This window comes from Onychostruthus taczanowskii, unplaced genomic scaffold (assembly GCF_017590055.1).
Source record: "Onychostruthus taczanowskii isolate IOZ18803 unplaced genomic scaffold, ASM1759005v1 scaffold18, whole genome shotgun sequence".
Taxonomy (NCBI): domain Eukaryota; kingdom Metazoa; phylum Chordata; class Aves; order Passeriformes; family Passeridae; genus Onychostruthus; species Onychostruthus taczanowskii.
Window position 1 is genome coordinate 8,139,762 of NW_024499017.1, and position 23,903 is coordinate 8,163,664.

The 23,903-nt window shown below is 37.2% G+C and overlaps 1 protein-coding gene across 3 annotated transcripts in view; it reads left to right on the top strand.

Moving 5' to 3' along the window:
* The window catches only part of WWOX (WW domain containing oxidoreductase), a 477,013-nt gene that overhangs the window by 20,839 nt on the left and 432,271 nt on the right, over positions 1–23,903 (top strand). For all 3 annotated transcript variants that reach the window (XM_041400541.1, XM_041400543.1, XM_041400542.1), the window contains exon 5: positions 1,464–1,570. In XM_041400541.1, the coding sequence (XP_041256475.1) occupies positions 1,464–1,570 (107 nt within the window). The remainder of the gene's footprint in view (positions 1–1,463; positions 1,571–23,903) is intronic.

The window sequence follows — 23,903 nt, forward strand, 5'->3', positions numbered from 1 at the left end:
GCGCAGTTGATTATTTTGCACAGTGTGACATGGGGTAGAGTTAGCAAAACATCATCATGCTTTGCTAATTAATCTGGCCACCAGCTCTCAATTTTTGTTTAACAATAACAAAACTATTCCCAGCCATTCCAACTAGTTTTTAATAATACGGTCAGCTAGTCAAAGTAAGTATTCTTGTGCAAAACAAGAAGCATAACAGCTAGCTAATGGTATATCTTACATTAGTTACATGAAAAATTCTACTTAAATATGCTTAAAGTGGAATTAGGAACAAGGGAAATCTTTGCATATGCTGTAGCTGAATTCATGTGCATGCAATGAATTATCCAGGTAATTAAAGTTGCTTGGTGCAGTGAATGGCTTTAAAGGAGATACAGGAAAATTGCTTGGACTTAAATACCGTAAGTATGTAATTGCAGAAAATTGTATAAATTTGTCTTGGTGTCTGTTGTTTCTATAATGTAAGTTATGTTTTGTGCTGTAACTGGATTTTGTTGCTCCAGGGTGTTTTGGAAGTTAGACAGCCCATCTTCATGGGCTTTTTGGTAAACAGCTTCTAACAGGAAATCATGAACATGCTTTAAATGTCATAAAGCTAAAACAAATGCCTCTTCTCTTGGAATTCTTCACATACTCAGATTGTTGGGCACTTCAGTTGGATTCTTCCTTTCACAGTTTAGGCTTTTCTAATCGAACTCATTAAGCTGTGCTATGCCTCTTTCAGCTAGAAGGCAGTTCCTGTCCTTGGCACAGCTCTCCATGGAGATGGACACCCAGTGATACCATTAACTGCATCACAAATGTGTAGTAGCTCACTCCTGGTAGAAACCCAGGCTCTGGCTCAGTTCTGTGCACTTCATGGGCATTCTGCTCTCCCCAAAAGCCCTCACCTCCTGTTGTAAATTCTCACAGATTTTTTCCCATTTAATGAAGTTTACTTTGGACCAACTTCTGTGTAGCTTTTCATTAGTGAATTGAACAGTGAAACAGCATTTTGTTCCCCTGCCACAGGCGGTCCTCAGATTGATGACTCTGAGGCCAACTGTGCATCTAAAGAGCCCTGGGCCCAGCGTTGGATGCTCTGTCACTTCCAGATGAAGTTGCCAGGCACAGTGGCTGTGCAGTCTCTCTGTGTGGCACATTGTTCAGTGTCAAAAAAGGAAGGAGCACATCCAATCCTGCCCTTCCAACAGCTGAGGACACCAGTAGGCTGAGAAGTTGAGTCTGTTTTTTGAAGATGCCAAACCTGTTTTGCACAAAATACATACAATTATTGTCCAAAAGACCTGATCAAATTGGGGTGTCTGTGTTTCTTCATGTGTGCTCTTAAAAGCTGAGTCCAGGTGACTCTCACGTCACCAGACTGCAGGTAGCTAACTACACTTAAATATGTTTTTAGGTGATTTTTTAGCTCTGTGCTGCTCCTGGGATATGTTTGTGACTAGGATCATGTTTTATCCTAGGTTTTGAAACTGCCAAGTCCCTGGCCCTGCACGGGGCATGTGTCATCCTGGCGTGCAGGAGCCCGGCGCGAGGCGAGGCGGCCGTGCAGCGCATCCTGCGGGAGTGGGTGAGTGCACAGCCACGGGGGTGACATCTCTGGGCACTGCCAGCATCACACCCTGCCCTGCCCTGCCACAGTCTGAGCAAAAAGTCATTTGTCTGATTGGGTAACAGCCTGCTCAGCTGCTGGTGCATGGGTGAGAGAGGGTTTCATTCCTTGTGAGTGTGTTGGACTGCAAGGCTAGATGTGCTGTTATCTGTCTTGTTTGTGGATGCTTTGTAAGGGAAAAAAAAATGTTTGGAGGAACCACTGAGGCTTGGTTCATAGAAAAGGGCATTCCAGAACCAAAGTGAATAACTACCCAAAGGAGGATGGACACAGTCCTCCAAAACAGCCACTGTTTTGCCCATAATTTTTCTATAGTGAGAGATTTCAGAGGGTTATTTTTGTACTTTTCAAACACAAGAATGTTTCTCCTTTCCTGAGTTCATCAGGCTCTGCAGTCCTGCTGCCAGGCTGTCACAGTGGTTTTTTCCTTCTAGCTTCTTCCCACTTTCTTTCATTTATCTCCCATTTTTTGTCACACAAACAACAGCTTTTCAGTCCCATCTATTGCCTTGTTGCTCTTTGATTCCTTTCCCTGATCCCCATTAAAAAAAAAAAATTATCTTTAAGGCCTTTATTAAAATATATTCAGCTGTCCTAATTTATTCCTCCCACAATCATTTATTTGCTAGCAAGGATTGCAGGCTACTTTTGTTTGAGCTTGCTGAGACTGCTGACTTCCATAAGAGAATGTGGTGACATCTCTACACTTAAATGAATAAAAGACCAATGGATCAGATTCTTGGATTTTTATTTCTTTCCATCTAAAATTAGTGATAAGCATTTTGCTTTTATTTCCTGAGCTCTCAAAGTAATTAATCTCCTCCCAGGTGACATGGGAGAGCACACAGTAGTATTAATATTTACACGTAAGTAGTTATAAAGTAGTATAAAGATAATTATAATATTTATTAATGCAAAACAAATGGTGTTTATTTATGTATATTTCCAGGTAAGTGATGCTTTCAATATTGCTAATTCTTGTAACCACAAGTTTCATGAAGAATCTGTCTTTGGATTTAGGTCTTTTTCCTTTTTCTCTTGCCCAGATCGTAGGAATGATTTACAGTAAAGAATTGGTTGGGAAAAATGTCTTCCTTGCTGCTTTCTTCCCATTAAAGCTCTTTTTAAAAATTTCTATTTAATTTTTTTATTTCAATAGCATTGAATTCCAAGAGAATTCCAACAGAGGCCAGCATAATGTCTGTTATCTTTCAATAGAACTGGATTTGGTGGTACTCTGTTTGAATTTGATGGTCCCAGTCCAGCTAAATGTGGCTGTTTATATGGGTTTTATCTAACTAAAATTAGGCAGTTTCTTTTATTTGAAAAATATCCCATTACCCTCTTAATCCTAGCCATATCTCTTACCACTTTGAAGACAATGGGAGTTCAGAATACTTGTCTTAAATACCTGTATTATCTCACCCAAAGTTAATGAGTTGTTAGTTTAATGAAGAGCATTGAAGGTCAAATTACCTCAGAAACACTGCATTTATTTACTAACAGTTTTCAAATTCTAATTGTTCAGAAAAAGAGTCTCATCTGTAAAATGGTAGCTGGAAAACTTTCAATGCATCTTTGTAATGGCTTTGTTGTTGTTTATTGAGAGGGACTAATTAACTTTGATTATTGCACTAATATTATGGCACTTTGACAGTCCCTCAGATTTATGACTCTGGGAAAATAAACAAATGAAATGCAGGTGCTGGAGCAGAAAGAATAAGTTATTACTGAACTTTAATTACTTGGAGTGTGTAACCAGGAGAGAATTAGTTGATGAATTACAAGATGCTTAAAATTTACATCAAATTGTAAGCAGTCTTGAGGAAAACAAACACAAAAACCAGCCCCAAAATCGGTTACTGAAAACAAAGAGACAAAGATTAATTTGACAGATTTGCTTCTAATATTAAAATATGGATGTAAAATATTAATTTTTAGCTTATAGGTGTAACTACAGGAAGTTGTTAATTGAAAATCATTTCCTAAAAATGAAAGAGTTTAAAAAAATACCAACAACCTCTGCATCTGATTTAGATGAATTCTCAATATGTATCTGCAACTGTTCTGCTAGAAAGAGCTTCAAAGCATGCACAGAATTTTGTCTCCTCTGTTCCTAGGGAAAATTATTGAAAGGAAGTTGATTTACTTTTTAATTTGGAATCAGTTTAAAGAAAAATACGGCTGGTTAGGTTGCAGCCTTACCAAGCCTCTTGTTCATGGTACTCAGGTAATATTTTCAGTAGCAATAGTGCTACCCACTTCTTTTATGATTTCTTGTAAATCTTTTGAGATTGATTCTCTGAGCTGGACTATTAAATACAATGTTCCTCCAGTAATTTGAGGGGTAGAAGTCTGATAAATATGTTCCTACTCTTCACCTGAATTCCCCAACCTCTTTCCATTTGCATGAAATATGCTCTTATAACAAAAAACCCCAAACTGTTGCCAAATGGAGTTCTAGTGTGTTTACCTGTCCTAAGTGTAGAATTTTACTATAAATTATTGTAATACAATTGGTATTTTATAAAACCTTTTATATTACCAAAGCAGTGTGTGCCCTGTGCTGCCTTTTCTGTGGGGCAGTGTCCTTTGGTACTCAAGGTTTAGATGTTGGACACAGAATATTTATTTTTCCACTCTTTGTAGATACAAAAGAGTTCCACATACTTTGCAAGAAGAGAAAATAATTAAAAGCGTGTAACAGAACAACTTGTTATTTCAAATTTTCATACAATTATCTGATTGATGGCCTGTATTAAATAGAGCCTGAGATATATATGGAAAAAACTGCAATTTTTAAAACCCCAACCACCACCTCTGCCAAGCCACAACAAAACAAACCAAACCCAAATCAAACCTAGTGTAATGCAGCATTTAAAGACAAAGTACAGTGTACATAAAATACCAGTACTGAGGAAAAACCACCCAGCTGGGTCCCTTAGTGAGTCTCCTTGTGACATCCTTGTCTGGAATGCCACAGACTGAGTCTGCAGGAACACAGCTCTGCTCTGGGCCTGCTGTACTTTGAAATCAGTTGCTGGGCAAAAAACGCAGCTTTAGTTTGCTTGTAGTGAAAGCTGAAAATCAAGTTTATAAAGACAAAATGAGACGGCTAAATGGCTTGGGAAAATCCAATTGTTAAGATTTAGAGAAAAAAGGAGGAATAATGGGAGAAAATAAGATTTTTTTCAGATTAGCTGCCATTATGTTTAAAAAGCAAATGAAAACTGATCTTAACTGGCTGTTGTAGACAAATCTAGAGAACTTTGTTTGTAACAATTTATGCCTGAAGAGCTGTTTTACAGGGAGTTTGAGCCGTTTGGGTAGGGATTGCCCATATAAACTTGCTAATTACTTTGGTTAAGTGACATTTGTTTGCAACCTGCAGTATTCCAGTTATTTTCCTTCTAAACTACAGCAGAATTTTGCTAATATTGCAAATAAAGGGTAATTGCCTTGTGTGAAGCATTGTGACAAATTTTAACGTGATTGGTCTGGCTGGTCTATCAAATATAATTTTTATGGAGGGATATGGTTGATTATATTGGTGCAATCTAATGTTTATACACATGCATCTATATAGACAGAAAAAGGAAGAGAAAGTATGTGCAGGCAGCAGATAAAAAGAGAGATCAGTATAGCTTTACATTTGATATCTGGAAAATGAGTGTTCATGCACGATGACGTTCAATATCAATTTAAAACTGTTTGATAATTTCTTGCTTGGAAAAGAGGAAATTAGAATTCTAGAGTTATGATTCATTTTAATCAGGAAGAAATTGTCAAACATAAATCTCTCCTTGAGTAGTGAAAAGGCCTGAAAGCAGCCAAGAAAAATATCAATACTTTGCAAAGGAGGAATGATTGTTCCAATTCGTAGCTTAATTGACTTTGAGGCTTAATGAAAAACACTACAGTGCTGTTTGTACACACAGTTGCTCTGAAAAACATGGAAATCTATGCTCCAGGAAGAGAGGCTAGGTAATTTATTTTACATTATTATTGATATAATTTTCTAATTGAGTATGAGCAGAATGTTTGGATAAGACTGCGTAGCTCCAGATGTTAGTGGTATTCTCAAGAAAATACTTAAGAATATGAATGAATAAAATATTTCATAAATCACAGCTTTTCTTGCCAAGAAGCTCTCATTTATTTATTCCTGTCAAATAGTCTTTGAAGTACATATTAAAAGATAAATTGTAAGTTTAATATTTCATAAAAAGTATAATGTTTCTTTGGTAATTATTCCTCAGTGTTAAACCTACAGCTATATTAAAGATTAAACTGTAAAAAGAACATTTGACTTTGCTTTTTAAGCAGAGCCTCACAGGGTAGAGATGTGACAAGAGAAGAGAGAAAAGCTGTGAAGAAAACCAACCAAACAAACGTGACTCCTTGCTGTATTCCTTTCCCCTGAAGTATTCTGCACCTAAGGAGTGATTTATATTCTTGCTGATTAAGTAACTGAATGAAATTAAAACCTGATAAGTGAGTCTTTGTATTCCAGTTGTGACCCTGTGAGGTGCAGAAAGACAAGAGCAAACTGGGCACCTTTACAGTCCATGGGCAACAGTTTTCTTGTGGTCACTGTGTGTGTTTCCACCTCGAGGAAGGGGCTCTGTTTTCCCATAAAGTGTTTGGTCTCCACTGCTGTCCTTGGTTTAGAATTTTTTGTAAACCTCCTCATGGTTAGTGGCAGGTTTTCATTTATGGGAAAAGCTGGAGGCTGCCTAGGAGATGGCTTTGGAGATACAGTAAAAACTGACGGAAACCACAGTCTGTTAGTGCAGAATCAAAGGGTTCCAAAGTGGCGCTAAATAAAAACTCTTAAAAATAATCCTCAAAAAAGGAAATTTTCAGAATATCCTACAAGTAAAGCACATGAATTTCTGTGAGAATACTGCTTCCAATATTCCATTATTATTTTGTAATAAAGAATTGTCTTTTTTTCAAAATAGGATGTGCTAAACTATGTGTTGCTGGCTCACATGCCATCACAGTGTCATATACACTTAGAAAGGCCGGCAATATATGGACATATTTCATTTTCCAGTGCTTGAGCAGTGCCCATGCTGAAGAATCATGTTAAAGGGAGTGATCCAAACCTTGCTGTGGGGAAAAGGCCTTGCAGGAAGGGGCAGTATCTTGTATTAAATGAACTGGTAACGCAATAAAAAACCCCCAAAAACTGCATCAACTTGTCTCACTTGCAGCTGTGGACACTCTAACTAAAGAAATATTGCCTCTGCTGAGTATAAGGCTTTTTTTAATTCTTCAGGATGTGATACAGATTTTTCTGAATCGAAGGGATCTTTTAATTAACTAATTGCAGTGCAATCAGACCGTATGTTACTTGTGCAGAATTTACAGTATAAACATTACCCAGTTCTGTTGCTAGCAACAACTCATTGGGACCAGTATGGATGTATGACCAGATTTTGGCCATAATGTTAAAGAATTCAGTAAGTTTCTGTGAGTAATCTGCTCAGTTGAGAAACCTTAAGAGAGTGATGTGTGCTGCAAAGCTATTTTCCAAATACAGATGCTTAAAAATCCCCCCACATGAAGTTAAAAACATGGAACAGTGCAATCAACATTTACATGGATGGATTGTTGAGATATTTTTTTTTTTTTTGCACACCATAAACGTATGGCATGAATTTTATTTCATTACAGATGCTGAGAAAAGGGAAAGGCAAATATTTATATTACATTCATGTTTTACAGTAAAAACACTGTTCAGTTTGTTTATACAGTTCCACTGTTACAGTTTTTATGGTTAGCAATGAAACTGCTGTAAAACAGAGTCTGAATTATATAGCAGATGTGTTAAGCCCCTAACTTTCAGGGTTGGGCATCCTCCTGAATACTGATAGCAGTTACTTGCAGAGTTGATGTACTGGCTACAGCTGAGCTGTTTCACACTTACATTTTCATCTGCAGTTAGCTCTGCACGGGTGCTGTATGGATACATACAACTGATGGAGTTTGATTATTTATCAGGATGAGGCAAGCAGCGTGCCCAGCCCGTCCCAGGGAGCGCTGCCTGCTGCAGGGACAGCGTTTGTTCACTGGGGACATGCTGCCTTAACAGCTTTCAACCCCCAAACCTGAGGTAACCCTTAGACCTTGACCCTTGCCCAAATCCAGGAGGACTGGTTTCTCTGGGTCTGGATTGAAGGCACTTGAGACAGTAGTTCATGTTGGGACTCAAGTGTTTATTATTTTTTAACAGTGAAACAGCCTCACAGCCATGAGTTCTGCAGCTTTTCATTAGCAAAGCACAAAATGGGGAACAATCTCTTGTTACAATGTCTTTAAGACTAAACTATCCAAATAAGAACTGACACCTGGATTATTTTCCCTTTTAACCCAGTAACTGATCCCAAAGAGCCCCCAGTGTGGACTTCTCTGCCCAGTTACAAAATGCCACCCAAACCCATGAAGAAGAAGGAAGAAGAAGCATGAAGAAGAGACCCGGGATGACACCCTGTGCCCTCCATCTTGCTTCCATCCACAACACACTAAAAATCCCAAAACCTAAATTTCTCACCAAGTGATATAGCTACACTACTCTCTATAACCTGTTTCACACTTTTGTGGATTCCAGTCCATCTTGAAGTCTAGGAAACTTTCTCCATGGATGAGGGTCAAAGTCAGTGCTCCCCTGGGAGTCAGGGCACACCAGAGCAGACAGAGAAATATTCCTGGTGCCCTGGGTTTCTACACAGGAGCAAGCCCTTAATCTGTTTGCACCCCAAGCCACGCAGGTGTGAGTGAGTTCATAACTGCACACAGCTGATAGGAACTGAGCACTCCCAGAGCTATGAGGTTGCAGGGTTTTTAACACAGCAAGACAATTTGCCGTGGTTTCCCCCAGTAAAGAAAAAAGTTGTCCTTTGAGTTGACTTAATTACTTCTACTCTCATAATTCTCTTCACATTCCAATATCTGTTACACGTGTATTAAAAAAAAATTCTAAAATGTAATTTTGAAAGAAGTCACAGTATTTTACTATTCCTTAATTTTTTCCTCCAGTCAGCAGAATTTTATACAGAGAAATGTTGAAGTGATCTTTTTGGTAATTTGTTTCTTTAGCACAGCCCTGCTGTTCTTAATCTGGAAATGTGAGTCACAAAATCCCTACCATGCCTAAAGCTTTATAATAATACTACTTAAATGCAGTTTGAGCTTTTTAACAAAAAAAAATTTAAGATCCCCCCCCTCAGACAGTAACAGACCTCAGGATAACCCCTTTAAAATCTTCACTTTATGCTTGGTTTTCAGTTAGAAGTCACTAGGAGACACTGTGTGCTCAGATATATCACCAACCTGCCTGGGGATGTCTGTCTTTACAAAAAAGTAGACTTTGTACATTGACTTGAGTGTAGCTTACAGGATGCAAAGTTTGGGTTTTCTCTGATAGTTTATATATTTAGTGTGACTTGGGTTTGGTCTTTTCCTCAACCCTTCTCCCTCAGAATGTGTTTTATAAAACTCTTTAATGTTGCTTTAATGTTGAAAACCTATTTACTGTAGTCCAGATAGATGTGTTCTTACATTGAGTGACTTCTGCTGTCACTGGATTTCTAGCTGTCAGTTTTGGGAGAGAAGGAATTAAAGTGTCTGGATATATGTATATATATTTTAAACCATCTTCACAATTAATCTGATTGTAACATAAGCTTGTAATATATTCCATTAATGAAGAAGACAAGCTTAGCTTATGGTAAATACAGTACTAAGTGTTTATAGTGCATTTCATATTTTACATGATTCCCTTTATAATTCTGCTTATCTTTTCATTCTAATTCCCTAAAGAATGTATAAAAGAACCCCTAAAGAGAGTAATTACTGCTCTATTCCTTAACCAAGGCTCCTCTTGCAAAAAGAAATCTGAGCAGCTTTTTAAAGAAGGCAGTTTTAAATAAAAATGCAAATAAGCTGCTTTGTAACCACATTAATTACCCACCTAGCCTCTTATTACCGTGTTTGTATTGTTTGCAAACACTATTTACAGTGGTGTGGAAATTACCATTGCTGGGCTGGGGTGGGTTGTGCTTTGGACCCAATTAGAGGGAGCCCTGTCTGCAGCAGGGCTCGGGGGAGCAGGAGCAGCCTTGCGCTGTCAGAGCAGCATCAACTGGGCTGCACAGCTCTGCCTTGTAATTACAGCACTGCTCCTGCTCTGCCTCTGCTTCCACTCCCTGCATCTTATCCCGGGTGGGCAGCGGCGGGGCTCGCTCAGGGTTTAATCTGCACCCTGATCATTTTTTTTGGGGAAGTTGCGGTAAAATCTGGTGGGTGGTTTTTGTCGCCGGATTCGTTCTTCGCTTTATTTCTATAAAAAGTAAACAAAAGACTCGTGCTTTTTGTGTTCAGGATGTTACACATTTCTACTAATCACATTTTGACATTAATCCTTCTATTTTATTAGTTTATTTCATCAGCAGAAGTGAACAGGGTGGGCTGTCTGTTGGTATTGCAAGCAGTGTTAGTGGGCACTGCAGCTCTTCCAGCACATTGAAGAACAGAATGCTTCATAACAAAACCCTCTTACTTGTCAAGTGCAGTGCACACTTGTTGCTAACCTGGTGTGTCTGTTGTGTTCTTGTCTTGGTTTTCTCTGTCACGATTCTAAAATGGGCCTTTACCCTAAAAATTGCCCAGAAATTAAAACAAAACCAAAGAGGTGACTCAGCATCCGTGTTTTTAGACGTACAGATATTTCTCAGATCCCAAAGAATTTGATTTGATGGGTCATAGAGCCTGCAATGTGAAGAATCAGTTCTTTAAGATTTGTTTTCTTAAGCTTGTAACCAGTCTATCAATATGGTTAAGGAATCTTCTGAAGTACAGGAATAAATTTGGGTTGAGTTCAGTTTGGGGAGGAAAAAGGTAGAGATTTTTTTCTTATTACTTGTAGATCTGCAGTGCTGTGACAGGGTGATAATGTTTAAAGGAATCTTGATGATAAACCCAAAAATCTTGAGGTCTTACTGTAACACTAAATGTAGTAGAGCAGGAAAATAGCAACTCCAGGATGGTGTAGTACACCTGCAGAATTGTTATGCATTAAAAAGAAGGAAAAAAAGAATAAAAAGTGGTTGCAGGATCACTTGCAGTTTTAACAGTGACAAGGGACTAATGTGAGGGCATCAAAAGAAGCACTGACTTGTTTCATGATCCACAATAGCTTTTAAAACTGAAGATAATTATCAGGCTTATATGACTACAGAGCAGCATTAGTGACACTAAACAAGCATAGCTGGAGCTCAACAGGAATGCAGGAGATGTCTTGAAAACAGACTTGCTGAGTAGAGTGCTTAAAAAGTGCTTATAATTTTTGTGATTGTGAATTGCATTTGTAAACCTTTTATTACTGTAAAGCCAAGGCATCATACTTATTGTTTAATTTACTGTTCTTTCTAATTTCTTCTCATCCGTTAATTCTCTGTTATGTTAATAATCACCTTTGGAGGTGGTGTGCTAAACTTGTTCTTTCCCCTATTTCATTGGGGGTCACTGAGAGAGCATATTAACTTCAACAAGAAACTTTGCTTATAATAAAAGCATGGGATTAATGCAGCAAAATGGGCATTGGGGGTAGTTTTTATTACTTTGTTTTTACTAGAGCCAGGCAAAATAGGCTTTGAACATTTGCAGTCAGTGGGGGGAACTAAAGGGACTTTTGGCTCTTAGACATCAGAGGACACCTGGTGGGAAAGAAAGTACAAAACCCAGCTCAGGGAAAATTTCAGTCTGCACTTGTATTCTGCTTTGGGTGCTGAGATGTTCTCAGGAATTGTTCCTCTGCTGTTTAGAAGGACCTGCACACTGCCTGCAGCTGCAAAACAGGAGATCAGGAGATCTGGAATGGTGGTGACCCTCTCTGTGACATTTGCGCCTTGTGTGGTCAGGGAGCTTGAATGTTTTCCTCAGCTGTACCAGTTTATAAATTTTAGGAACTGTTCATGAATATAGTCATGTTTAACATGTTATGGCTACAAACAAAGACATGAGTGTATATACTCATTTCTAATTAATTTGTGTAATTATGTTTTATAATCTAGGTGTTTGCAAAGCAGAACATAGTACACCCCATTTACTGTCTGCTGTAGCTAATAAAAAATAATAGCATGAAATAAATCTTGAAACTAACTTTAATTGTAAGTACAGATTAGTTGTAAATTGTATCTTTGTTATGTTTATTTTTAATTCTGCAGTGTTGCAGGTTTTTAGAGCATCCCAATTAGTGTAGTTATTCGCAGTAATGATGAGTTAATTGCTGTAAATGCTGGATGTTATTTCAGTGACAATTTAAATACAGTACTGAGATACTTTTTAAAAATGTAGGACTGGAAATAAAGGAAAAAAGGAAATGATGGCAATAATGAGACTGGTTAGTTTTATAAAGATGTTTTTCAGCATTCAAATAATCTAGAGAAGATGATTAAAAATACATGAAGAAGAAAGAAATGTAACATTTAAAAATCTCGCCATCTCAGCTAATACCATTATAAATATGAACACAAACAAGGTAAACCTGTGTATTTCACTATGCGCTTAAGTATTAATTATGAACATTTGATTGAGCTCATCTGAAATGGGTTTCTGTTCTTGCAATGCTGTTTGTGTTTTCCTGCCAAAGCCTCTCTGGTTTCAAGCTCATCTCGTGCAGGTTGGGAGCCCTCCCTGGCCGTGGTGTTTTCTGCTGTGTAAGGCAGTGAGTGTTGTCAGGTGAATTCTGTGAAGGTGTTTAAAGAGTAGAAGTTGCCTCTAGCTTAAGAGAGGAGTGTTTTCCCTTCTGATGAACTGTAGTAAATCCTCCCACTTGGAAAGCTGTGGAGTACACCTGTGAGAAAGGAGCTGATCCACAGTGTTTACTTGAGCATGCACGCTACAGGAGATATTAATAGCTTCCTTCAGCAGTGTCCCACTTAGAGGAACTTTGAAATGAAATATTTCATTCTGTTCTGGTTAAATTAACCTTACATTTTCGTCTGAAATGCCATGACTACCTAGAGAAAATTTGAAGTGTACTATGTACTTTCACACTGCAGGGGGGAAAATGGTATCCAGGGTAGTATTTATGCATTAAATATTTATTTTCCAATTCAGGACTGGTTGAGTGCAGATTTGGTAATGGAAACTGATGCCATGGACTTCTCTGCTTGATGACCTTCTTACATAATCAGAGAACTATTAAAACTCCTTGAGATATTGTGACATAAGTGATAAGTTGGATTTTTACATGCAAAAGACTTTATAAAGCATGAGCAGAAATCTGTTCCTTTCAGTTCTAAGAATGGTGCAGTAAAGGAAAAACTCTTCCACGCCTTTGGGGGAGTTTTTGGAGCCTTCCCCCATGCCAGGAATTCACTGAGGGAATAAAGCTGAGAATAACAATGCACAAACCTGAAAGTCACAGACATTCAGGTTCATCTGTTTGGTCCTGTTCTGACAGAAATCATTACGAGTTTGATAGATTTATTTATAAAGACTTGCTTCAATATTTAAAGTACATCTATTCCAACATTCCTCATTTCAAGCTCAGCTGTGGATCAAGATGAAAGAAAAATTAAATTGTATATTGAAGAGCTGTTAATTGAACTGCACTGCATTTAGCAAGGGAGCATCAGCTTCAGGCAGTCAATACTACAGAGAATTTTTAATGTACTGTATCACTAGATTGTCAGTTTGTATTGGAGAATGCAAACAGACTGCTTCGACTGATGATAAAGCCCTGGAAACTTCTAAGTTGTTGAGGGGAGAAAATGCTATTTTGCTTTGATATATTGTGACAAAGTTGTTGATGGAAGCAGGAACATTTTTTTAGATGAATATTATTTGAATATCAATTTATGATTTTAGTGGGTAAAGATTGGGTAGTGATTTTTCTTTATGGAAGAAAACCAAGTTCCTCAGAACTCTTGGACTGGCACAAATGGTACTTTACAATTTGAGCAGCTCTGAAAGTCTCATTTAAAAATATTAGTTCTCTCCAGATATAATTCTAAAAAATAGCATATCAAAAAGCTTTAGAAATGCTTTAGAAAAATGTTATCTCTTTTTCCTAAGGCAGTGTTAATTTCTTTTGTAGTTAATCTTTCGCGCTGGAATTTAGTACATTTATAGTTAAAGATTCTTTTTAACAGCTGAATTATTTAAGCTCGTCTTCTGGGGTAACATGGTCTGTTTGGTGTTAAGTATGAAATACTTTTTATTTCATTTTCTTCACTGATAAAAAGGAAATAACTAGAGGCATTTGTAGAACCAGAACAGATTTAGGACTGTGGTGTTAGATTAAAGATGTACTATTCTAAGACATAGCTTGTTACAGTTGTCATACTTTGGGATAAAATTCTTCCTTTTGGTGTTCCTTACAGGGCTGAAAGTTCACCTTCAGAAAAAGCAAAGCAAGTCTGAAACTTGTTAATAATTTAAAAATGTCAGTCTGTGGTGTTTTCCATAAATGTGGTAGGTCTCAAGGAAGTGATAAAGCTTAAAAACTCCATACATTGTCTTCTCCTGGAGCAGAAAGATCTTTCATAGAGGCTGGGTTTAGTCTGGGTGCCTCTGTGGCATCTGAGGAGACTAGGAGTGGCTTTTTTTCAACACTCAATTATTATGCAGTGGAAGAGTTTCCATTTGTATAAAGGAATGAATTTCATTAGTAAGAAAACATTAATGGCTTCAAAAGTTGTTGTTTTCCCCATGGTACTGAAATCTCACCAAATGGTGGAAGTCTTGTGACTCCAAAACCAAAATAAAAGAGCAAAATCCACTCTTTGTAAGTACCTGACTTTGCTTCTTAATTTTGGTGTTCTGCAGACAAACTTTGTGCAGAGCTGGCAGCTGCCTGGGGAGGTCAGAGGTATTTAAACAGATTTAATTCTGTAGCTCTTCTCCCTGCTAGGCTGATGTTGCTGCAGTCAGAATGGATGTTGTTTACATGCTGTCAACTTACTGTAGCATTTTCCAAATTTTTCTAGTGGTTTCCCCTTTGTAAAATCTGGGAATATTTCTCACCACGTGAAAAATTGCAAGAAGGGAGTACTGCATGTTCTGACCCTGGTATTTTGCTTTAGAAGTCAAAAATTTAAGGTCTAGATCAAATTTGATTTAAAGAGTATCCTGTAAATATTTGACCTTACAGTAGTGTGCTACTAAGTATATTTTTAGAAAAATTACAATTACTGAAATGCTACACTTAAAATCTCTACAAAAAGCCCTTTGTTCATATTAGAAGGTATAATTTTAATAGCTAAAATACTTGCAAGCAATTCTAGTTAAAATCATTCTGTTGTATGAATATTACTTTGAATATTTGCTTGAAATGGTAGAACATCATATTCAGTGACTTTGCTACACTTGTCTGAGACAGTGTTTGACAATGTGAATACATATGGTAATGTTGAAGAACCCCTTTCATGACAACTTGACAATCAGAGTAATTAAGATAATTCTCCAAAGCTCTGGTAAATGCCATATATCAGAGGTCCTCTTGAAATCGTGCAGAAATAAACTAAAATTCTTCAATTTTATTTTTATGTAGGGAAATCCTGTGTTGTCTGGGTAGTTGGTATGAGGGCCTGATTCTGAGAGCCATTGTAGCAAATTCAGTGTCAGATACATGGGTAAATCCTTAAATATAGTTGGAAATTTACAAAAAAAAAAAGCAATTGAGATGGCCAGGAACACAAGGTCTTCACAAGGGGTTCTGTTTTATTGTTGGAAAAATGGAAACTTTCTTTTGTGGAGCAAGGTTAAGTTGGGTGGCTTCTCTGTGACTCTAAGGTAGTTAAAGTTTAAATGTTAATAAGCTTCAAGAAGATGTGCATGCTTGTTTCCTTTTTTTTTTTTTTTTTACTAGACTACCAGTTAATTTGTGCAAACTCCTCATCTCCAGGCAATCTGATTAAAAAAATGGTATGTTTCCTGTTTCTTTATGCACTGTGTAGCTGCATGAGGCAATATCTTTAAAATGTAAAAAAGCCTACAAAATGCACAGTCTGATAACAACAACAAATCTAATCTAAAGTGACAACTGGGAGACTTTCCCAGACGTTTTTCTCTTTAATGTAACATGACTTTAAATTGATGCAGCCCCTCAGTGATTGAAAAACTCTCAGAGCTTGTCTCCCATGATTACATTTCTGATCTGTACAACTTAATTTTTTAACTCGGTGAATCTCACTTTTGCGAGTGAGCAGTTTGTCTCTGTTTGAAGAGGGAGAGCCTCATGGAAGCATAAGCAATGGAACAGAAATCCTGTGAAAAGTATATTCCTGATAGTCATCCTGGCCAGAAACTTGGACTTGTTCTTTCTCTGAATGATCCAGAAGTCAGCTGGTGGGTAAGGCACTGAATTGAGCGCTGGTTTATACTTAGACAGTGAATTCAGTGTTGCATTAACAGAATTAAGAGCAGCCAAGCTTTGGGTGACTTCCCCCCTCTGAAAATACCTTTGTTACAGCATTTTAAATCTGCTTAAGGTATTTTATATCTTCAAATTTGGTTATTTATTAACTAAATTTGGTTATTTATTATTATTTATTTATTAATTTTATTTTATTTTATTTTATTTTTTACTTTTATTGCAATGGGATATCTGTTACGCGCTACCTTAAGCAAACAAACAAACATAAAGCCCTGTTAGGGTTACCGAGATGTTTTATTGTGAAACAAGTCACTTCAGATTTAATAATGGACTGAAACAGTATATTTTATAGAGAGAAGGTATGAAGGATAAAATGACAATATTTTTAATCATTATTCCGATATAAGTTGTGTTGACTTCCAGGTTTCTTGTTATGATTTAGGTAATTGATTGTAAGACTTTAACAGATCTACTTACTAAATGTGAAAGAAGCATCTCTTCTTTGCTCAAGGACACTTTCTCATATTTTCCTGTCCTTATTCCAAGCCTCAGCCTCTGGGCAGGTGGGGCAGCCCAGGCAAGGCAAACACATCCCCAGATGGGATGGAGTGAGGCATCTGCAATGAGGAATGTGGGCAAGGACAAGGGCAATGTGGGTGTCTGGAGGTGAATGGAGTGCAGGAAGGTGGAGCAGGCAGCACATGGGAATAGGACAGATTAGAAGGTCACAACACTTACTTGATACTGGCCAGTTTTTTTTTTTTTTAATATAGTTGGAAAACCAAGAATTGGTTTGTAACTTCCATAAGTGGATGATAATTGTTTTTTTTTTGATAACCCTCATTTTATCCCAGCTTTCTCAATATATTTCTAGTACAGAAGTACGTAAATTCTCATTTACCTTTTCATTTACCTTTAAAAATGTATCAAGATTGAAGAGTGATGTATGTATAGAAATGCTTTATAATATGTATAACTGCTCCTGGGCCTGCCTTCTACATCTGTGTGCAGGAAAAATGGTCCTGTGTAAGAAGAAATGTCCTGTGGTCAGTTTTGTAGTGCAAATTCTAAAAATCTGTTATTTATTTCTTTATTGCTTCTCTCAGAAGTAGAAAATGATGCCCATGGGTAGATGCAGTGGTTGGTTGATGTCAGCTGGAAATAAAAAGAAATAAAAGCCTTTGAAATGTAGTAGCTGTGTTTTATATCAGTGATGCATCAAACTGTGTTGTACTTATGAGATTGTGCCAGGGTAGAGCAATTGGAGTTTCAGAAGACTGTGGATGTAATCCATAAAAGAGTGGACAATATGCAGGACAGGCAATAGGCACAACAGATAAACTTTCTGGAGGAGGGAGCAGTGAGGTGAATGTTGTAATCCTTAGGAACATTTCAGCTGCCTTGATTAAAGCTCTGGAGGTGCTGGAGGAAAAAAAAATGGAATAACAGTTCTATTGGAACATCAAATTTTTGGAATAGTGCAGTAGAATATAAACCAGATGAAAATTTAAGATATCAATTTAAGACATCTAATATTATCTTTTCCATAAGGTTTAGTAATCAAGCATTTTATTTGACACTTTTGTTGCTTAAACAAAAAAAGTACTATTTTGTGATCTGTCTTAGGGTGTATCTTCTAATGATGAGGATTTCAATCTTGATTTCAAATTCTTCCTTTAGTTTAGTTAGCCAATGAGAGCAGGTTGTTTCTGCTTTAAGATGGCTCACCATTTTCATTGATGGAAAACCAGTGAAACTGTAATATTCTGAAAATTAATATTCCTGATAGTCATCCTGCTCAGCAACCAAGATCCATCCAGGAACCATAACCTACTTGTAAGAGTATTATTTCATAGTACATCTAAAGTTATTTAATAGAGCCATCAGGACAGTGGTTATCCTGCCAAAATGGTCAAGTGATTGGCCAAAATAAACATGGATCTAGAGACTTCCTGACAGGCATCCACAAACACCTGGAAATTATAGCCATGCAACCACATCAGAAAGCACATCTGTATTACAAACTAGTCAAACTGCTTCATCTGTTTAGTTGTATAAATCTGGTGTCTATAAGTCATAAGAAATTTGTTACCAAAGAAGTCCAGTTCTCTTTGTAAGAAAGTAGCAAAAACTTTGCCATCTGCAGAATGATTTTTCAAGGTTGCTTTTTTTTTTTTTTTTCCTTAAAGTAAATATGTTCTGTTGTATTTAATTTGTTTGAGAAATTAAATAATTCACTATTTAATTGGCTCTTTTTCTCTGTGACTTCTGCTTTGTTCCAGCATTAGCTGTTCTCTTCATGGTGCCAGTGTGTTAAAGGTCTGTTCTGGTAGGGAAAAAAGCTGGGAAATCAACATTGCAGTTCAAGTAGTTCAGCCATGTCTTTGGTGTCTGATTCAAATCATGTCCAGTTCAGTTCTTCAATTACTCATTGGACTCTTGGAATCCATATTATATGGAGTTGGAATGGATTTATTTTTCTTCCTGTGCCAAGCAACACTGGAATTACTTGCAATTTTATTTTATTCTCTTTCAATGCCAACTTGTGGTGGAGGGATATGGAGGGAATATGAATGATTGTGAGTCCCACCTTTTTGCCCATCTCTAAGCTCCCCACAGTTAAAAAGAACCCTCTTAGCAGAGCTGTTTCTGGGGTGAGGTTATGCAGATTCTTGCACACAGACTTTCTCCATCCTGTCTCTCATCCTGTATCAGCAGCCTGTGGGGTTTGCATTTTGAGACCTCACCTAACTCATCTTTACCAAGGTGACTGTGGGTTTATCTGGATTCACCCTCCAGGATATTTTTAATTAGATATAAAGGAATGAATATATTACTTTAAGTTATTTTGATGAAAGAATTCCTGCACTGTCATTAACAATGAGTTAAATGAGCTAAAACTTCCCTCTAGTTCCCTCTCTTTTGATGAGGAAACAAAGCAGTTCTTTGCATGATTAAGATTTGGTGGTATCACGCCTGAAATGAAAAGCCATAATATATCCTTTGTAATTTGTGTAGGTTTTTTTAACTCCTACATGACCACTCTTCTTTTTGTGCCTATTTTTACAGCTGGTTTGTTATATTTTCCTTTGATTTGAGACAGTGACATCATAAGTTTATATCTCTGTTTATATTTTTCCTTTATTGCTAAGGAGTTTAAGGTTTATTGATTCCTTAGGCACCTCAAAGGGAGTTGACATTGACAATTCCTGGGGCTCTTTAGAAACTTCAGATCTCGTTGGTTTTAGACTCATTAAACTCTATATGAATTTTTGATAGTGATGATTGAAACTTACAGCAAGGTGTGTGAAAACAGGTGGAAAACCTCAGAGCAACAAACCCCTTCAGTCATTTGAAGTGTGCCAGGAGTTCAGAAAGCTGATTTCCAGTAGCAGTTTTACAGTATTTTACTGACATTACCATGTAGCAGCAGTTTGAACAACAGATACAGAGAGCACTTAGAGAAGCAATACAGGTATTTGCTCGTGGAGAAACATGATTATTCCAGTGAAAAAAGAAAGGGATTAAATTTTGTTGTTGATAGAGCTCTTGGCTGAATCTCAGAATATATTATTCTGTAACAGAGTTGTTGACCTCTTCAGTATTTCTAATTGTTTCTGCAAGAATACCTCCTTACAGAGTTTAGGCAAAAGAGCCAAGTGTCAGCTGCCATATAAAATTATCAGATGGTCTTTAATATATTGAGACATTTTATAAGAAAGGTGTAATAATTTGCCTTATGGATTTTAAATTGTCTCCATTCTAATCTCAGCCTTGCAACCATAAAAATCATTAAATATTGCAAGATTAATAATTTTCTCAGAAATGTTGCAGATGCATTATTACATCCATCTTTTTTGTGAGCGGAAATTGATTCCTGTGTCTTGGAGCACTGGGTTCATCCTGCATCATTTTGAATGGCTGTTTTGGAACACCAGAAGAGTGACTGAGCTGGAGTATTTGGGATCAGTGGGTTATTGACATGGGATATTTTCCTGTTGGCTTTAATTCAATCCTGAGCACAATAAAAGGCAGCATAATTGGCTTGAACTGTGGGTCTGAAGATGACAGGTTATTTAAAATATTGGGTAACACAAACTGGAACACCAGTACCTTAAGAGTAGCAAAGGTGCATATTCTGCTAAATAAACTTCAGTAATTACTTCAGGGGGTTTTCCTCTGCAACATTGTAATTTTTCTAGTTTATATTCTTCACAGACTGCTGACCACAGTGACAGTTTTGCTGTTCTTGTATAAAATAACTCACATATGTGTGCACCTGGTCTTCATTACTGTTGCATTGCATATATGGTAATGGCAGAATGGGAAATTTTCTTTTCTGATTTCTGCTGATGACGCCTTGTTTCAGGCACAGCACTTCACAAATACATTGTTCATTAAGTGTCAGTATCCATTAAGCAGCACTAACAGGCAAAAGGACTGTACAAAACACTCTCATCATTTTCATAACAAGAAAGTATTTACTATAAAAGACTAAAAAACCCCAACACACCTGCTTGAACTTTTTTGAACTGTCAAAAATATGAACATTCATGTTTTACCTTATTCAGGCAAATATGTTTGCATAAATATGCAAAAATCCCTTTGGAAAATGTTATCCCTCAGTATAAGGTACTAACTGAACAGAATAAGAACACTGAAAACCTCACTTCTGAAAAGTTAATCTTGAAAATATAATTACAGGTGTGGCTATTTAAATCTATTTTTGGCTGAGCTCAGTTGCATCTTTTAGTATGCTATGGCTAATTTGACCCATTGCATTTTGGAAAATCTTTATTCTCACTCATTCTGGTTTTCTTGCAGACATTTTTGCCAGACTTGTGACTGAGAAATTACCTCCAAACCTCCAGGTCACAGATCTGATGCCAAACAAAGGTGGCAGTGAGGAGTTGCCTGGCTGGCTAAAGGCAGGGAAGTATGGGGAACTCTTGTCTCTAGAGGGATAACCGTAATTCCTGGATCCACAGGGATCTCCTCACTCCCAAAGAGGAGACCTGAGTGCAGCTCCAGGGGCTGGCAGGGCTGGGGCTGCAGCTTTTAAGCAGTGCTGGGTTTGCTCTGTTCCATGCAGAGATGACTTGTGCTCCAGCCAGGATTTCTGTGTCACCACGAGATGTCACTCTTTTGTTAAAAAAAATCTATCCACTGGCATGAATATATGGAAAATAAATTATATAGCCCTAAAAGGTGAAACTACAGGAATTTAAGGAAGAATATTCTTTAATGTCTTCAGTTGGATTACGTTCTGTTTAAGTAGGCACAATGTACAGGCATTAACATCACTATTTCCAGGTTTGTTAGTGTTCTAGTTTTTCAAGCTGGAGGGACTGTAACTGGATTTAATTAGTTTAAAAGTCAGCAAATATTTGGGCTTGCAACATGGCAGCTGAGATGAATCAGTTGTTGTTGTAATCTTATTTACAAAATTAGAAGATGCTTAAATATCTGCGTCATGTAGCCTTGTGGAGAGGAGAATGTGGAAGTCCCCAAAGTCTGTCAGGCACACTCCCCACTGCCATGGAGCAATAGTGACATCCTGTGGGAAAGGTTTAAAAGGGACACAAGCAAAAGCCTGCTCCTGGACCCATCCTGGACCCTGCTTGGATTTGGCCATGGCATCTTTTTATGTTTTGAAGCCGGCATCTCAAAAGTAAATGAATATCCATTGTCAGCTGTGATTAGAACATCACAGCCTTCTGTGCTTTAGTTTACACTGTTTTGGGGTACTGAATTATTGATTTGCATTGCAGGAGTGCTCATGTTTCACTTCAATCAGAACCCAAATATTTAGAGCTTTTTAATACACTTTTATGATTATATGGTTATAATATATGGTTATTATATTATATGGTTTCCTAACGTGCTAGGACATGTTACACATGCATTTTCCTCTAAAACTAAAGATAACATGTAGGTTATAGTATATCTTTAAATGGCATCCAAGTACTCAATTTGAATTATTTTTAAAAATTATTGTTTAAATTAAAAGCCATGGGAAAAATATTTATTATATTTTTGGTCAAAAATTATATATTATGTTTAATAGAAATGTGAGTGCTGGACTTTAAAACCTGGTTCTGATAACAGAAGTAGTGGCAGAGATTCCAGTATTTGTAGCTAGATATAAAATTATAGACTTGTACAGCAAGATTGCAGCAGAAATTAAAGGAATTAGAACAATGTTATTGCAATTATGTGACTTGGGCTGCAGAGTAATCCAGATGTCTCTAATTTAATCCCTTTATCTTTATTAGCCTTTTTTAAAGGCATGGATTGAAAAACTTTCTGATAGTTTTAAAAAGAGAAGTATTTACACCTTGTATTATGATTCACTGCATGTCTTGCAAGAGGAAATATAAAACTAATATTTCTGTACATTTTTTCCTGGTTTTAAAAATAGAGATGGATAAAATTGCAGCACTATCCCCATGTGAAAGGATTATTTGCACATCTGTCTAAGGTTAGTACCTCCTGTGTGGTTATCAGCATCCTTCATTGTGCTTGCTGAAAAAGGGCCAGATGATGAGTGGCTCCTTGCAAGATTAACTTTGTATTGGTAGTCATTAAACAGTGGGAATTTCTACAAACTGGCAGTTTGGGATACTGAAAGAAAGAGAAAAAAATGGAGGAAGGAGTATTATAATGATTGCACACACAGCATCTAGAATAGACTGGGGCTACTGGCAACAAGTGTGGTGGAACAGTTGGTGAGCAGATGTACAATAAATAACTGTCAGGAGGTAAACTGACACCTCTGATAGCCAAAATTGTACTAATCCAGGGTTAACAAAGCAGTTGAAGTAGAGGCATCACTCTGTTTTGCAGCAAGTTCAGTCCCACTGGAGGACAGCAGCCTTTGTGTTCCAGCTGAGGGATGTGGGAAGCCCCAGTGGTGGCTGTGTCCTCCCCAACCCTGCAGTGACACCCACAAAGCTAATTTAAACCAAATCTGCTAAATGTGGCTTGAGCCATTTTTCTGGGGCAGCTTAAACATGTCATTAACTTCAAAGAGGTGAGGGGAGGGTCCTTTGCACATGCATGTGAAGGACTATAAAAGTGATTGGCAAGCTGAAATTGAATTGTGAATATTTTTGTGTAATCACCGTTAATTTGGTTTTGCAAACCCGTTCCTGGCAGATATCTGTGGGAAGCAGATGGCTAAGTTGTGTTGACTGGAAGCAGATTTTCAGATGCTTTTTACAGAAGCTCTCTATAATTGATTTGCTGGCAAATTAAGAGTTACTCATGAGATGTGTTTTGTTTTGCTCCTCTGTTTAAAAAGTATACTGTGTTATGCAGCTGCACTTAAATTCTTGAATCAGCAAATAAAATCACTTGTGGTGAGGATCTGTTTGGGAGTATAAAAATATTTGAGAAAGATTTGAAGGTTGAGAATGAGTAGCAGTAATGAGTCAAATCCTAAAGCTTCTGCTCAGATTTAGGAAACATTTTTATTGAATTTTCTGTTCCAGCTGATAGAATTTCTCTGAAGACTTCAACTGTTTAACTGAATAAATGTGATGATTTTCATGATGCAACTCTGATCTTGTGCCTTTTGTTGTTCTGGATTATTTTGTCAGAGTGCTTTTTCTTTCACATATAACGCAGTTCAAACTAACCTTATCATTCAGCGTTGTATTTTATCACTTCTGCAGAAGGAAATGGCAAAGCTGAAACTTTCTGTGCTTTGCAACCGCTTAAATTTACATGGATACAAGAGGAATTGGTCAGATGGAAATGAAACAGAAAAAATTGTTAGACAACAAGTAGTATCTCTGACTCTGGATGTCCTAAGCTTAAAACTTGTTTGAGAGTAGGAGAGTATCCCAAGGCAGTGTCATATTTTTGCATTCTTCCTTAGGCATTAGAGAGTGAGAACTC